The sequence below is a fragment of the Mesoplodon densirostris genome, chromosome 10 (assembly GCF_025265405.1).
Source record: "Mesoplodon densirostris isolate mMesDen1 chromosome 10, mMesDen1 primary haplotype, whole genome shotgun sequence".
Taxonomy (NCBI): Eukaryota; Metazoa; Chordata; class Mammalia; order Artiodactyla; family Ziphiidae; genus Mesoplodon; species Mesoplodon densirostris.
The window spans coordinates 20925693-20938997 of NC_082670.1; the positions used below are offsets into that span (position 1 = coordinate 20925693).

The window sequence follows — 13305 nt, forward strand, 5'->3', positions numbered from 1 at the left end:
AAAATGCATTCTCTAAGCTGACTCCCCGGTTGTCCTGTGCCGGGGACATTTACCACTTGTTGGGTTTTACAGTGTTATAAACAGTGCTCCTTTGAGTTCTCTGCTTGCTATTCTGAAACATACTTGAGTTTTGCTCCCAAGAAGGAAATGATTTTCATTTCCAAAATCAGTCATTTTTGAGCATTAATATAGGAGATTCATTTGAATCCATGCCTTCAGAGGTGTAGGAGTCAATCAGGATCCTGCTCCAGTGAAAAAACTTGATTCTTCATTGAAACCCTAGCTTCCTTTAAAAGGCACCAAGGAGCACTGAATTACAGGAATGCCATACAGCCTGTTCTTTATTCTTCTGACCACCCCAGGCCAAGGGGGAGAAAAAGTTTTGTCTTTATTTTCACGAGTTACCACATGGTGTGGAACCTTCAGGGCAATTTCTGAAACTTCATTGGTAAGTGCCAGAAAAATCCTCTTTAACACACACAGTTGAATGGAAGATGGTTTTGAGATGTTAATTTCCATTTATTGCATAAAGATATTTAATGCGTAAAGGATGGGTCTATCTTCAATAAATCGCCAACATTTGAGAAACAGTAGGAAGTCTGAGGTCCAAAGCTCTAAAACCAATAAGTTAACAAATGTTTACGGAACACCTATTTTGCACAAATCTGCTGAAGAGGTTCAAAAGTCTGAGATAAACTCCCGCCCTTAAATCGCCCACAGTCTAGCTGGGCAGACAAACACAAACTCAGGGAACGAAGCAAGAGTTAAGCAGTAAAACTAGACAAATACACAAGTAATGAAACAAGGCACTGTGTGGTTGGGCTTCGAAAATAGTGTTTCAGGCAATATATTCTAGCGGTTTTGAATAGAGGGATTACAGTGATCTAAAAAACCCTGGAAAATCTTCACAAAGGTACACATTGGGCTGGAATTGAAAACATAGGTAAGAATCATATAACCTTAAAAGGAAGGGAAAAGCAAATAGCAAATAGTTTTGGAGAGTCAGGTTGTAAGAGTGGGAAGGGGCCAGATTGGTAAATGCCTTAACGGTAACGCCTGGCGGAGAGGCTGAAGATGATTCTTGGTAATCCAAGGTCGACGGTAGTGTTTAAAACTCGACTATCAGTGCGTAGGTTTCCCTTTCCTTTTCTCCCTCCCCTCCTTCCGTCCTTTAGAAATAGAATCTGATTCGACAGGCATTCCCAGCCGCCAGGCACTGATGCAGCAGTTGAGGCGAGAAGTTGCCCAGAAGTTGTCTCTCCGGGGGTGGAGCCCAGGGAAAGTCGGAGGGAGTTGGGCCAGGTCCGTCAGACCTATCAGCAGGCTTATTCTGGCCTTTGTGAATTACGCTCAGCTGCCCGAATATGCCCTGGGGTTAAAGGAGGTTCCGCAGCGAGTGAAAGGCATTTTCCGGGCGCTCTCCCACTTCGAGTGTCTGAGATGGGAAACGGCTGCGGCGGCGCGCCCGCTGAGCATACAAAAAAGTGTTTTCTTACCATATGGTTAGTGTTTACAGGTTTCGTCTAGCTCCTACTCCCCAGAAATGGAAAATTAATAACGTTGAGGAAAAGTCAGCAGTCACAGGGAGGGCTGAAAAAGGAAAGCGCAGAGGGTCTCCCAGAAAGACCCGGTTTCCGTGCAGACGGGTCTGCGGAATCTGCGCGAGCCTGCAGCCTCCCATCCCCTGGCGCCCTTGGCCCGCCGGGAGGTGGGGACGGGGAATCGGGCAGCCGAGGCCCACCCGGCTGTCCTCCCCAGCAGCCAGCAGATGGCTCCCGGGCTCTCTCGCCCCCTCTCCAGACGCAGGGCTTCGGCGGTTCGGGAGGGAGGCTGCGAGGAGGGGCACCGTGTCCGCCGCCGCCGCAGCCCCGCGCCGCGTGCCTCGGGGCTGGGCGCCCCACGCCGGGGAACGTGAGCCTGGGCGCGGGAGGCCGGGTCTCGCGAGGTGAGGAGGAAACGCTGGAGGAGGAGGAGGAGGAAAAGCAGGAGGAGGAGCGCCGAAGCTGCCCCCGCCCCGATGAAGCCCGGCAGGAGCGCGAGGAAACCCTAGTCCCCCGCCCCGCGCCGCTCTCCCCGCCTCTCCCCACGCCTTCCGCCTTCACCTAGGGCCGTAGGTGCGACGCCGGAACCAGGCGGGAGCTGCCAGCAGCCGGAGCAGCGCCGCCGGGAGCCGCGAGCCGCAGCCGCCCCGCGCCCGCTCCCAATCTTGCCAGGTCTCCGTTCCGCCGCCGAGAACTGCAAGGAGGCGTCATGTAGCAGCAGCCGCAAACCCACCTCGGATTTGCAACTCTTTTTTTTTTTTTTTTTGGTGGGGCGGGGGACGCGGCAAAATTCTATCTCCGCCCCCGCTTTCTTGCCTATTACCATTTGCAAGCTGCATCTGCCTCTAAGAAATTGAGGGGTTCAGGGTAGGGTGGGGAGCTGTAAATCAGAGTTGGACCTGCAGCACCCCTGCACCTAGAAGGCCACCATGACCGAGGAGAGCTCCGAGGTGCCCAGGGAGTTGATAGGTAAGAGTCGCGCAGTGGTTGATTTTCCTTCTGCCTCTGCGTCCCCCTCCCCTCCCCCTCCCCTCCCCTCCCCCTCACCTCCACCGCCCTTCCCACCTCTGCCCTCCCGTGCGTCCCGCGAAGTCCCGGCGCCCTTGGGGTCGGAGTGGTGTCGGGCAGGGTCGCTGGGGGGCGCCGGGAAGTTTGTTCCCATCTGACCGCTTGCGAAGCCGAGTCCCGAGAGGGCCGGCGCGGGGAGGAATCGGGAGCCCCGGGAGCACACTCTGCTACGCCGCTGGGACACCCCCCAGGCGCCTCCTTCCGCCGCGACCGGGGGTCCAGGTTGGCGGAGGAAGGGGGCGGTCTGCCAGGGTCTGGGGAGTTCTGGAAGCGAGGAGAATCCTTTACAGCGCCCAGCCCAGCGTCCCCAACTCGGGAAGTCCGGGAAAGCCCAGCACCGGGACGGCTGGCGAGCGCACAGTGGGTCGCCTCCGGCACGTGCCAGGACCACCCTGTCCCCAGGAAATAACCGGCGGGAGGTGCCCCTGTGACGTACAGACTTGGGGGAGGGGGGCGCTAGCCCGGTATAATGCCTGAGCCTAGCAAGGCGTGGCTTCGCCTAGCGAACTGGGAGCGAAAGGGTTACAGGACTGACGCAAACTCGGGCCAGGAAATTGAGGGTTAATGATAAAAGCTTTATTTCAGTAATGATTAACCTACCGATTCTCCCCATCCCGGATCTCTTAGGGAACCCGTGTGTGGTACCCTATGCAAGGTGAACCATTGTTTGAGTCCCTTGAGGGTTTTTTGGGGTGTGTGTGTGAATATTTTGTCTTGGGGTTTAACTTAATTAAGTGGAGGGTTAGAATGGCAGAGCTCAAATGAGGTTTGGGGGGAAGAGTGTTCGGAAAACCAAGCGTTTAAGCGTGTGTGTGTGTGTGTGTGTAGCATGTTGTACTGTAACAAGGTATGTGTTTCTGTGTGCATGTGTGTTTTGAGCCCCAGTGACCTATATTCCTTACTGTCCCATCCTTGGTACACTACACAGCCTACAGTTCAGAAAGATGTTTAATTGGTGCTGACAAGAGTCCTAACCGCCCATTCATCTGCATCTGAGGAATTTGCCCCTGTGTTTCACCTTTTAGCAATAATACTTTGGAGGAGTTTGTGTGTGCTCTTCCATTAGTGACTGTTAACTCAGCAGGTGAAACTAGATGTAAAGAAGCTGTTGCTAGGCTTGTATGGAAGATGGAAGCTTCTGCTTTTGTCGAATTAAAAAAACCTACCAAATTTAGCGTATAAAGTCTACCCCCCACTTCCCCCGCAATCATGCCTCTTCTCTCCCCAGTCCTGTAGAGTCCACTGGGAGTGAGTGGTCCATCTAGTTCTGGGAGGCTGAGATCTTTCCAGCACCCTTCCAGGAAGGAAACAAACACCCAGAGCCTCTGAAGATGCCTCCAGAGGTCCCGAGAAAGAGAATTTAGGGGAGGGTTTGCCTCGCTGGCCGGGGGATAAGGATAACTAAAGAAGGTGGCAGAATTTTTAATTAGTTGTCCTTGAGCCTGGTGGTGAAAAGTTTAGGTAATTACCCAGGAGAAAGGGCGATGAAGGATAGGCTGGAAATAAGGTACCTGGATTATATTGACGGTCCTCAAAATAAATCCTTTGGTATATTTTAAAAGTTGAATTTAACCCTTATCTAGAAATGGAATTTTTGTGTTTATCGAGTCCTGCCCATCTCACATATCTTTCAAACAAAGGACAAATGTTTTTGCGATAGGCCCGATATGATTTTTCTGGGCCTTTAAATGGCCTAATTGGCCTGGGCTAGGGGAAATTCCTGCATCTGCTTTAGTCTCTAATTTCAAGTGCTTTCAGGAGTTCTGCTCTCATCAGTTCAAAATGGCAACCATGTGAAAACCTCAATATAGTCCCTGAAGCTAATCCCCCAAGGCATTTAAAAAATGTGTTGTGTATCTTTCTGATTATTAAAGTAATACAGGCTTTTTATTTAAAACATTTAAATGCAGAGAAGAATGAGAATATATGTCACCCATGTTACCACTCCAAGATAGCTACTTTTGACCCATGGGTATGTAACTTTCCCATCTTTTTCTTTGTGTATATATTCTTAAATCACTTTCAGATGCTCATTTCCCACAGTTCTCTTTAGGGGAGGGACGAGTAGCCTGTACCCATTTTGAGTTCTGATAAGATAGGAGCTGCCTAGAGAACTCCCTGTGTAATGAGCTCCCCGACCTATCCCCCACCCCCGCCAACATTCCACCTCATTGCTGTTCCCTGGACAAACTGTACTTTTTCTTGTTCCCATGCCCTTTGCTGGCACTGCCCTATCCTCCCCTCCTTCACTCTTCTTATCTGAGTGGCTCTAAACTCTTTGTGGTGGGTTTCCAATAAGAATATTTTGATCACCCCTTAATAAGCATATATTTATTTGTTAAGCTGCATGCATACTTCATTTAGTGTGTGTCATCTAAAACATAAACTGAAACACATTGCAAATAGAAGTAGAAATTCTGTTTTCTTCCTGCAACCCAATGGATTGTATTGTACACTGTGCTTTGGAAACCAGTGGTCTATTTTCTACTCCTTCAAGCTTCAGCTCAGGGGTCCCCTCCTCCCTGAAACCTTCATGTATCTTCTTGTCCATGATCTCATGATAGTGAGTGCAGATTCATCTAGTGACATCAGTCCATCTAGTGGCTTACAATCATCCACTAGATGGTAAGCACTTGTGGAAGGCAGGGGTCATCTCTAGCCCGGCATCTAGTAGAGTAGTCGGCACACTAGGTATATTTGTTGAATATATGAATAAACCAAAATGATTATAATACACAGTTCAGAGTGGTGGTGGTATAAAGGAGTTGGCTATGCTTTGAAGGAAGGTAGAATCTAACCAGCAGGAGACTAAGGAAAGTGCAGCCCAAGAAAGAGAATAATATATACAGGATCCTAGGGGTGTAAAGGATGGAGAGGATGGAGATAATTGGGTGCGTGCTGAGAAGTTAAGCTGGAAAAGTGTGAAAGGCCTTGAGCGGCCTGCTGCAAGGTTTTGGGTTCATCCAAAAATGACTGTGACTCATAGAGCAAGAGGGACATGATCAGATCTGTGGCTTTGGAAGGGTCGCTTTAGTTCTGGGGGAGGTGTGGTACAGGGGGCTGATAGGTTGGAGGTGGTAGGCTTAGTCTCGGTGAGAGATTCTGAGGCCCTGAATGCAGGATCAAGCCCACGGGTCAGGAGCTGTTAGGAGGTGGTCCTAGGAGAGGAGGTGACTGGCTCCCTGAGAGAATGGAGTTGGAGATAAACAAGATTTCTAGCTTCATTAAGAACCAGAGGAGGAGCAGGGAAAATAGTGACTTTGATTTGGGACCCGTTCAGTTTGGGGTCCTCATGGGAGTCCCAGAAGGGTCTTCCTGCTACCATCCAACTTTTCAAGTCTCCCCTTCTCTCTCAATTCCGCCTTTGACCACTCTTCAGGGATGTGGTGGTATGAAGATTTTGAAAGGACAGTTGGCCAGGAGCACCCTGACTAAATTGTTTGGGCCGGTTCTGGTTCTTTGCCATATTTCCCAACCTTCATGTCAAGGCACTCCTAGAAAATGATAATACGTATATGGCACTGTCATGAACACAGAGTCTGCTGGGGGCCAGAGGTAACCAGCCAAGGGATTTTATGAATTCCTGTTGTGCTTATGGTCTGCCTGCCTGCAATATAGTGCCTGCAATATAGTGCTCTATGCTACTGCCTGACCTTGCTTCTTTTTTTTTTCTTTGTGTGTGCTTATCCTCTTTGCCCAGCAAGATTATATCATGCCTTGCATGGACTGGTATTATATCATATACTTTTATATTTGCCTCAGCATCTGAGCACACGGTCCAAGGCACAAAGTAGGCGTTCATCAAATACTTGGTGACCAATAACTATCAGGCTTGTTAAAACAAGCAACAACAACAAACAAAAAAAAAAAAAAAAAAAGAAAAAGGAAACTAAAAAGAAAAAAAAAGACAATAAAAAATAAAAACAACCAAAAATACTCCTTCAAATGCTGTCCTCCCCAGTGCTTTTCTCTTATTAATAAAAGAATATAACAATTATTCCTTTCTTTCAGAAAGCATAAAGGATGTTATTGGCAGAAAGATGAAGATTGCGTTGAAGAAGAGAGTAAAGTTGGAAGTGAAGGGAGACAAAGTTGAAAACAAAGTGCTGGTAAGTATTAATGTTTTTCTTAAAAAAAAAGTTTGGAAGTAAAAATGTTTTTCCTCTCTATTGTTTTGATTGCCTAATTTTCATGCAGCACTGGTTCTGTGTTTTATATTTTGTTCGAAAGTTCTGATGCCCATTTTGTCCTAGGTTAGTTGGAATATTTTTCCACTGTAAGTTAAAACTAGGGTTAATTTAAATTTTAGAGACTGAAGTTTTTAAAAATTGTCTTTCTTAATGTTGTAAAAAGTCACCCACATCTAGGTCATCTCCTAGAGACCGTTTTCAAGTTATTCAAAGTTGGATGTTAAAGGGAGCTTGCTTATTATCTTCGTTGTGGCTGATTATCTGATTTGATTTGTGAGGACTTGAGATGAATTTTTTAAACTCCTCCTATGTCAGTTTAATTATTAAAATTTCTCAAATGTTATATACTCAGCCATCTCTGGGTGATGGTCTGAGAAGGCGAAGGAAAGATTTGTCTTTTTATTTATTTATTTTTTTTTACATTTGTCTTTTTAAATTGGTTTTTGGTGTTTGGGAGGGAAATGCAGCTCCTCCCTCTAGCTTGTGAGAAGAGTTGCTGGGGGGCTGAGGGATTGGCCCTTGGTGAGCACAGGATTGCTAAGGAGCTGTCAGTGCCTGAGTTATACCTTTAGAGAGGTGAAGAGCCTTTTGTGGTGTTTTAGTGGTTTCTGTGTTGAAATTGTGGCAAACCTTAATTTAAGCTTAGGTAAATACACCTTGTTTGTGTTTTTGTTGGAGAGAATATTTGGTTTCATCTTTTTGTTTATCTTTTTACCATTAGAAACTTTTAAACATATGCAAAAGTAGAGAACAGTATATTGACCTTTGTATACCTTTCATCCAGCTTCAACAGTTTTCAGCATTTTGACAATATTGTTTTATCTCATCACCGTCCCCCCCCCAACTTCTGGAGTATTTTAAAATCCAAGCATATGTCATTAAAAGAGAATATTTTTAATATTCTGTTTCTTCAGTTGAAGTTGCCACAGTTTGAAGTATCTTTCTGATACCATCTGTCTTGAGAATCTTTTAAACTATCTGATTGCCTTCCCCTGTGGATGGAAGGATTGTGCCATTGATGGATGACTTCTATTTCTCTGTGTACAAATCAGGATGGCAGAGAAATTGAAGTGGAAAAACTTGATTGAGTGACTTTTGCCCTGCAATGAAATGTGTTCTCACAGACTGCATCATTAAGGTTATCGATAGCAGAAATGATTGGTGTCATCATTCTGCTTTATTTAGTTTTAATAAAGAGTACATTTCCTTAAAGTATGTTTTACTTGTTGTTGTTCAGCCATAGGGTAGAGGTATATTTTGGCAGTGGTAGTGCAGAGAGAAGAAATTTTGTTTCTGCCATTTGTTGTTTTATATGTTTACGGTAAATCTTCACAGGATGGATTCACCTTTATACAGTTTAAATATCAAGTAGGTTTCCTGCATCAGTCTCACATGGTATGTAGTGTTATTTGGTATGGACACTATTCATCAAAGTAGTATTCATAAACCCATGCCATGAGTAAAATTTGCAAAGTTAAAACTGCAAAGACAAATTTACATGTCCAGTGTAATAAAGTTGGCATCATTAAAGAATAGTTATGATTGGTACTTACTGTTAAGATGTTGTGGGGGGAGGGGCTCTTAACGTCAGCTGGAGTTGATTAAGGTTGTAACCAAATTACAAATGTATTTGAATTTAAGCATTTATCTCCCCAAATCTGGAATCTGAGCGGTTTCTAGTGGCTTGGGGTAAACTTGTCTTGCCTGTTCCTTCCTTGCAGGGGCAGGAATTGTTAATAGAGATATTCAAGGTTTGACAAGCTTCAGGTTTGAGCAGGATGGTCTATGAATTAACCTTCTTTAAGTCCTTGACTTTGGAGTTTCTGAATTCAGAGAAATTCAGTTACTTAAATTAAAACATTGGGAATTTCCTTATAATTTGCATTTCTGACTTCCTTTTGGCTGTCAGTTCAGTAAAATAGGGTATACCTGAATTGGCTTAAATCAGTATTTCTGTTCTGATTTTTATTTCTTGTTCCTTTTCCCCAAGTGCCCCCCCTTGCCCCCCCTGCCCCGCGCACTCTTAGTGTCCTTCCTTATAAAGCTGGGAGTGTGTTATATAGGACTTGGTTCCTTCTTTTCACACTTTGAGACTTTATGCTATTTCTAGCTTATCTTTTGTAGAGGGTTTATCTTCATCTTCCTTCTCATGGTCATAAGAGCTAATGCTTATTCAGCAGGCTCTGTTGGACACTTGATTATGCATTGCCGTATTTGCTCCAGCAGCAGCCCTCTGAGGTAGGCACTATTTACATCTGTATTTGTGGAAACTGAGATTTGGAGGGGTTAAAGGAACTTGTTTCAGGTCATCCAGCTAATGAATGACAGAGCCGGGAGTTGAATGAACCCAGATCTGTCTCACTCAGAGCCTATCCACTTCCCCATTATGCTCAAAATAGAAAGAAAATATCCTTTGGCTTGTTGTTCAGTGGTTGCAAACTTTCAGGAAGATTTGGACTTTAGAAGGATTAGGGCTCCCTTGTGTGGATTTGAATGATTGATTGATAACATTGTACATTGCTTGGTTCCACACTTGTTCAGCCTCTCCCGTGTGCCAGATGTACAAGATGGACATAGATTCTGACTTCATGGGATTCAGAGCTCAGAGTCGAGTTGGGAGGTAAACATCTCTACAGGCAGTGCTTTGAGATGTGCTATGAGCAAGATGACTGGGGGCACCTGGGAGGAACCCCTGACTCAGGCCTGAGGGTCAGGGAAGACTTCCAGAAGGAAGGCAAAGGTAGACTGACACCCAATGGATGAATAAGAGTTACTAAGGGAAGAGAGCAGAGACATGGTATAGACAAAGGAAACAGAATATGCCTGGAAGCCAGAGAGAGCTTAGCATGTTAGAGGCAAATACTAAGTGCAGCTGGAGCAAGGGGGACGGGGTGGAGAATGGCTGGGCGTAAAGCTGATTCTTTTCCTTGCAATTGGGATCAGGTGAAAGTTGGGACTGGTTAAACAGGTCTCTTCCCACCACCTGTTTCTAATGACCATCACATGAACTTTATCCTCCCCTCTTTTAAGGAAGCAGTAGGACTCAGCGGTTAAGGCCTTGGACCTTGAGTCGTGCCTAGTTCACACTGCAGCCTAGTCACTTTATAACGTTGTTCAGCCTCACTTCCTTTCTCTAATGAAACACCTATTTGTATATGGTTTCTTTGTAGATTAACTGAGATATATCTTAACACTGCTTAGCACAATGCCTAGCACATGATGGACGCCCAACAAATGATAAAGCAGAAGGAACCAAAGGGTTGTGCATCCTGTTTTTTCAGTGGCACAGAAAATGCCTATTCTTTCCATGCCCAAGTATTCACTGCCTTTATTGAGGGATTGAGCTTAGTTCACTATAAGGCCAATAATTACTTATGGTTTATGGTACCTTTTAAGCCGGATGGAGTGCAACTGATGAGATCCCAAACTCCTAAGGTATGCTCAGAAATCGATGTTCTGGGGAAGAGTGTTCTATGGTCAAACAAGTCTGACAGTCAAGTGGTAAACAAAGATAAACCAGCATCTTTACTGCATGGCTTTGATTCAGAGCCTTTAGTACACCTTTCTGTGTAGTAGATTTCTCAGAATGAGCGGAAGTGTACTGTCTTTCTCAAACGTATATGGCCAGAGACCCTGCTGACCATAGTTTGGGAAACTGGAATGGAACAGGTCCAAGCTGGTGCCTTTGGGAACAGTTAAAGGGAACATGGAACAGACTAGAACAGGCTGTCATTGGAGTGTCCTCCTGGCGGACAGTTCTTTGGCCTGTACGTTTTGGGGATTTTTTTTTTTTTGGCCCTGCTGCTCGGCATGTGGGATCTTAGTTCCCCAACCAGGGATCTAACCCGTGCCCCCTGCAGTGGGAGCACGGAGTCTTAACCACTGGACCGCCAGGGAAGACCCCTGCCTGTACTTTATATCTAAGTGGTGGGCAGGTCTGCCGCAAGCCACACACTGGCACCATGTCATCTTTTTTTTTTTTTTTTTTTCTTTTTGCGGTTCGTGGGCCTCTCACTGTTGTGGCCTCTCCCGTTGCAGAGCACAGGCTCCAGACGCACAGGCTCAGCGGCCATGGCTCACGGGCCCAGCCGCTCTGTGGCATGTGGGATCTTCCCAGACCGGGGCACGAACCCGTGTCCCCTGCATTGGCAGGTGGACTCTCAACCACCGAGCCACCAGGGAAGCCCCCATGTCATCTTTTGCTGTACTGCCTTTCTCTGTTGTCTTTAGGGGATGTCATCAGGAAGAGATTCTGTGTTCCCTAGACTCTCAGTCCTTCCTCCCATTTGCTACTTGAATCTCCACCCAAGTTTTGTAGTACCTGGACTTTTTAAAGTGTAATTTAATTTACACATATTTTCCCATTAAACTTTGCATTTTAAGGTAATTGTAGGTTTACCTGCAGTTATAAGAAGTAATGCAGAGAGATTCTCTGTACCCTTTATCCAGTCTCCTCTATCTTGCAAAATTGTGGGGCATGACCGCAGTCAAGATGTTGACACTGATACTGGAAAATGCAGAACATTTCCATCACCATAGAGATCCTTCACATTGCCTTTCAGGGCCACACCCACACACCCGCCACTTCTCTGACTGCTGGTAGCCCCTGATCTGTTCTCCACTTCCATAATTTTGTCACTTCAAAAATGTTGGATAGTGCTTCTCTGGTGGTGCAGTGGTTGAGAGTCCGCCTGCCAATTTAGGGGACACGGGTTCGTGCCCCAGTCCAGGAAGATCCCACATGCCGCGGAGCGGCTGGGCCCGTGAGCCATGGCCGCTGAGCCTGTGCGTCCGGAGCCTGTGCTCCGCAACGGGAGAGGCCACAACAGTGAGAGGCCCGCGTACCGCAAAAAAAAAAAAAAGAAAAAAAGAAAAAAAGAAAAAAATGTTGGATAGTGTAATCACACAATATATGTGCCTTTTTGGGATTGGCTCTTTTCGCTTCTAATAATTCCCTGTACATTCATCTAAGCTGTGTGTATCCATTGTTCCTTTTTAGTTGTTGTTTCTGAGGAGTATTCCATGGTATGGATGTACCACACTTTGTTCACCCACTGCTCACCCACTGACAGACTTGTAAGTTGTTTCCAGTTTGGGGCTCTTAGGAATAAAACCGATAATATAAACATTTGTTTATAGATTTTGGTGTGAAAATCAGTCTCCATTTCTCCCTTTGAAATGCCAGAGAGTATAATTGTGGGTTTGTATAGGAATTGCCTTTCTTTTTTAGAAGCCGTCGTTTTCCATTTTCCAGAATGGCTGAATCATTGTGTAGTCCTACCAGCAATGCATGTGTGATCCAGGCAATTTGGTATTGCCTGGCCTTTTTTTTTTTTTTTTTGAGGACTAATGGTTGAAAGAAAAATGTTGTCAGGGGAAAGCAAGGTCCCCCACCCACGCTTCTGCTGTTGCTGTCTGCGGGAGAGGAATGTGTCTCTCTCTCCAGAATAGTGCCTCTGAATTGTGTAGAAGATCTGTTCCTGGTCTCAGCTTTGTTTTTCCTGTTTCACTTTGGAATTTGGGTTCAATCATCTTTGCCAACCCCTTGTTCTTCCACATCCCTCTTAAAATGGGGCTGACGCAGAACTCTCTTTCTTATTAGACTGAGCATGTCGAGGAGTGGTATGTAAATGTAACCATGTCAGTTTGTTCACCTGTTCCCTTGAAAACACTTGATCCATCGTTCATTTATTTTCTTTTGAAAAGTTAACCTGAATCTCTTTAATGTATTTTCTCTTGTTTGGCTATTTATTTATAACTTTTGAGCATCTGGATTCGGCTTGATTGGAATCACTAAGTTAACTTTAAGACGAGGAAAAGTAAAAGGACGTTATTTGGGGTAACATGTATCCTTAAAATATTTTGGTGGCAGTGCTTTCATTAAAATATAAACTCTACTCCTACCTGTTTATTTAAAAAAATGCATTAAAAAGGGAACATCTCTTACCTAAAAGTTTTGTAAGCAACTGGCCCACATAATCAGGAATTAGTTTAAACCTCAGTCTCTGATACGGAAAGCGTTGTTCTTTTACACGAGGCCATGCTCATTTTTTGTGGCTAGTCTGTTTAATATTTTCCTAATTCCCCTGTCTCTAATACCTAACTTGATTCATAGTCACTTCTCAGACAAATATTCACTCTGGAAATTATGTTTTGCAGCTACTTTCAGGTGACATCAACCTTAGCCGATGGTTTCTAGACTTTTTTTTTTTAAAAATCAATTGTACCCTTTTAAAACACATAATTTTCCATGGGACCAACAAAATAGTGCTATTTTAGGAGTGTAAGTGTGTTTTGCAAATTTATAGTTAAAATCCAAAATATGAGTATAAACCCAATCAGTGATTTGTGTGAGGCTGTTTTGATGACCATAACTTAGAAATAGAGGGGAGATTGGATTTTGTTTTGGCTCCTTAGTATAGAGAGACTCCCGATTTAACCTTTAAGTAGTACAAATGTCACAGTTTTAAAAATAGCTACTTTTGCAATCTCAGGCTGCTTTCCAA

General features: G+C 45.0%; 1 protein-coding gene across 3 annotated transcripts in view; it reads left to right on the top strand.

Moving 5' to 3' along the window:
- Window positions 1–1959: 1959 nt before the first annotated feature.
- CARMIL1 (capping protein regulator and myosin 1 linker 1) overlaps window positions 1960–13305 on the top strand; it is a 317490-nt gene continuing 306144 nt past the window's right edge. For all 3 annotated transcript variants that reach the window (XM_060109371.1, XM_060109372.1, XM_060109373.1), the window contains exons 1-2: window positions 1960–2510; window positions 6621–6718. In XM_060109371.1, coding sequence (XP_059965354.1) covers window positions 2471–2510; window positions 6621–6718 — 138 coding nt within the window. In that variant the 5' untranslated portion in view covers window positions 1960–2470. The remainder of the gene's footprint in view (window positions 2511–6620; window positions 6719–13305) is intronic.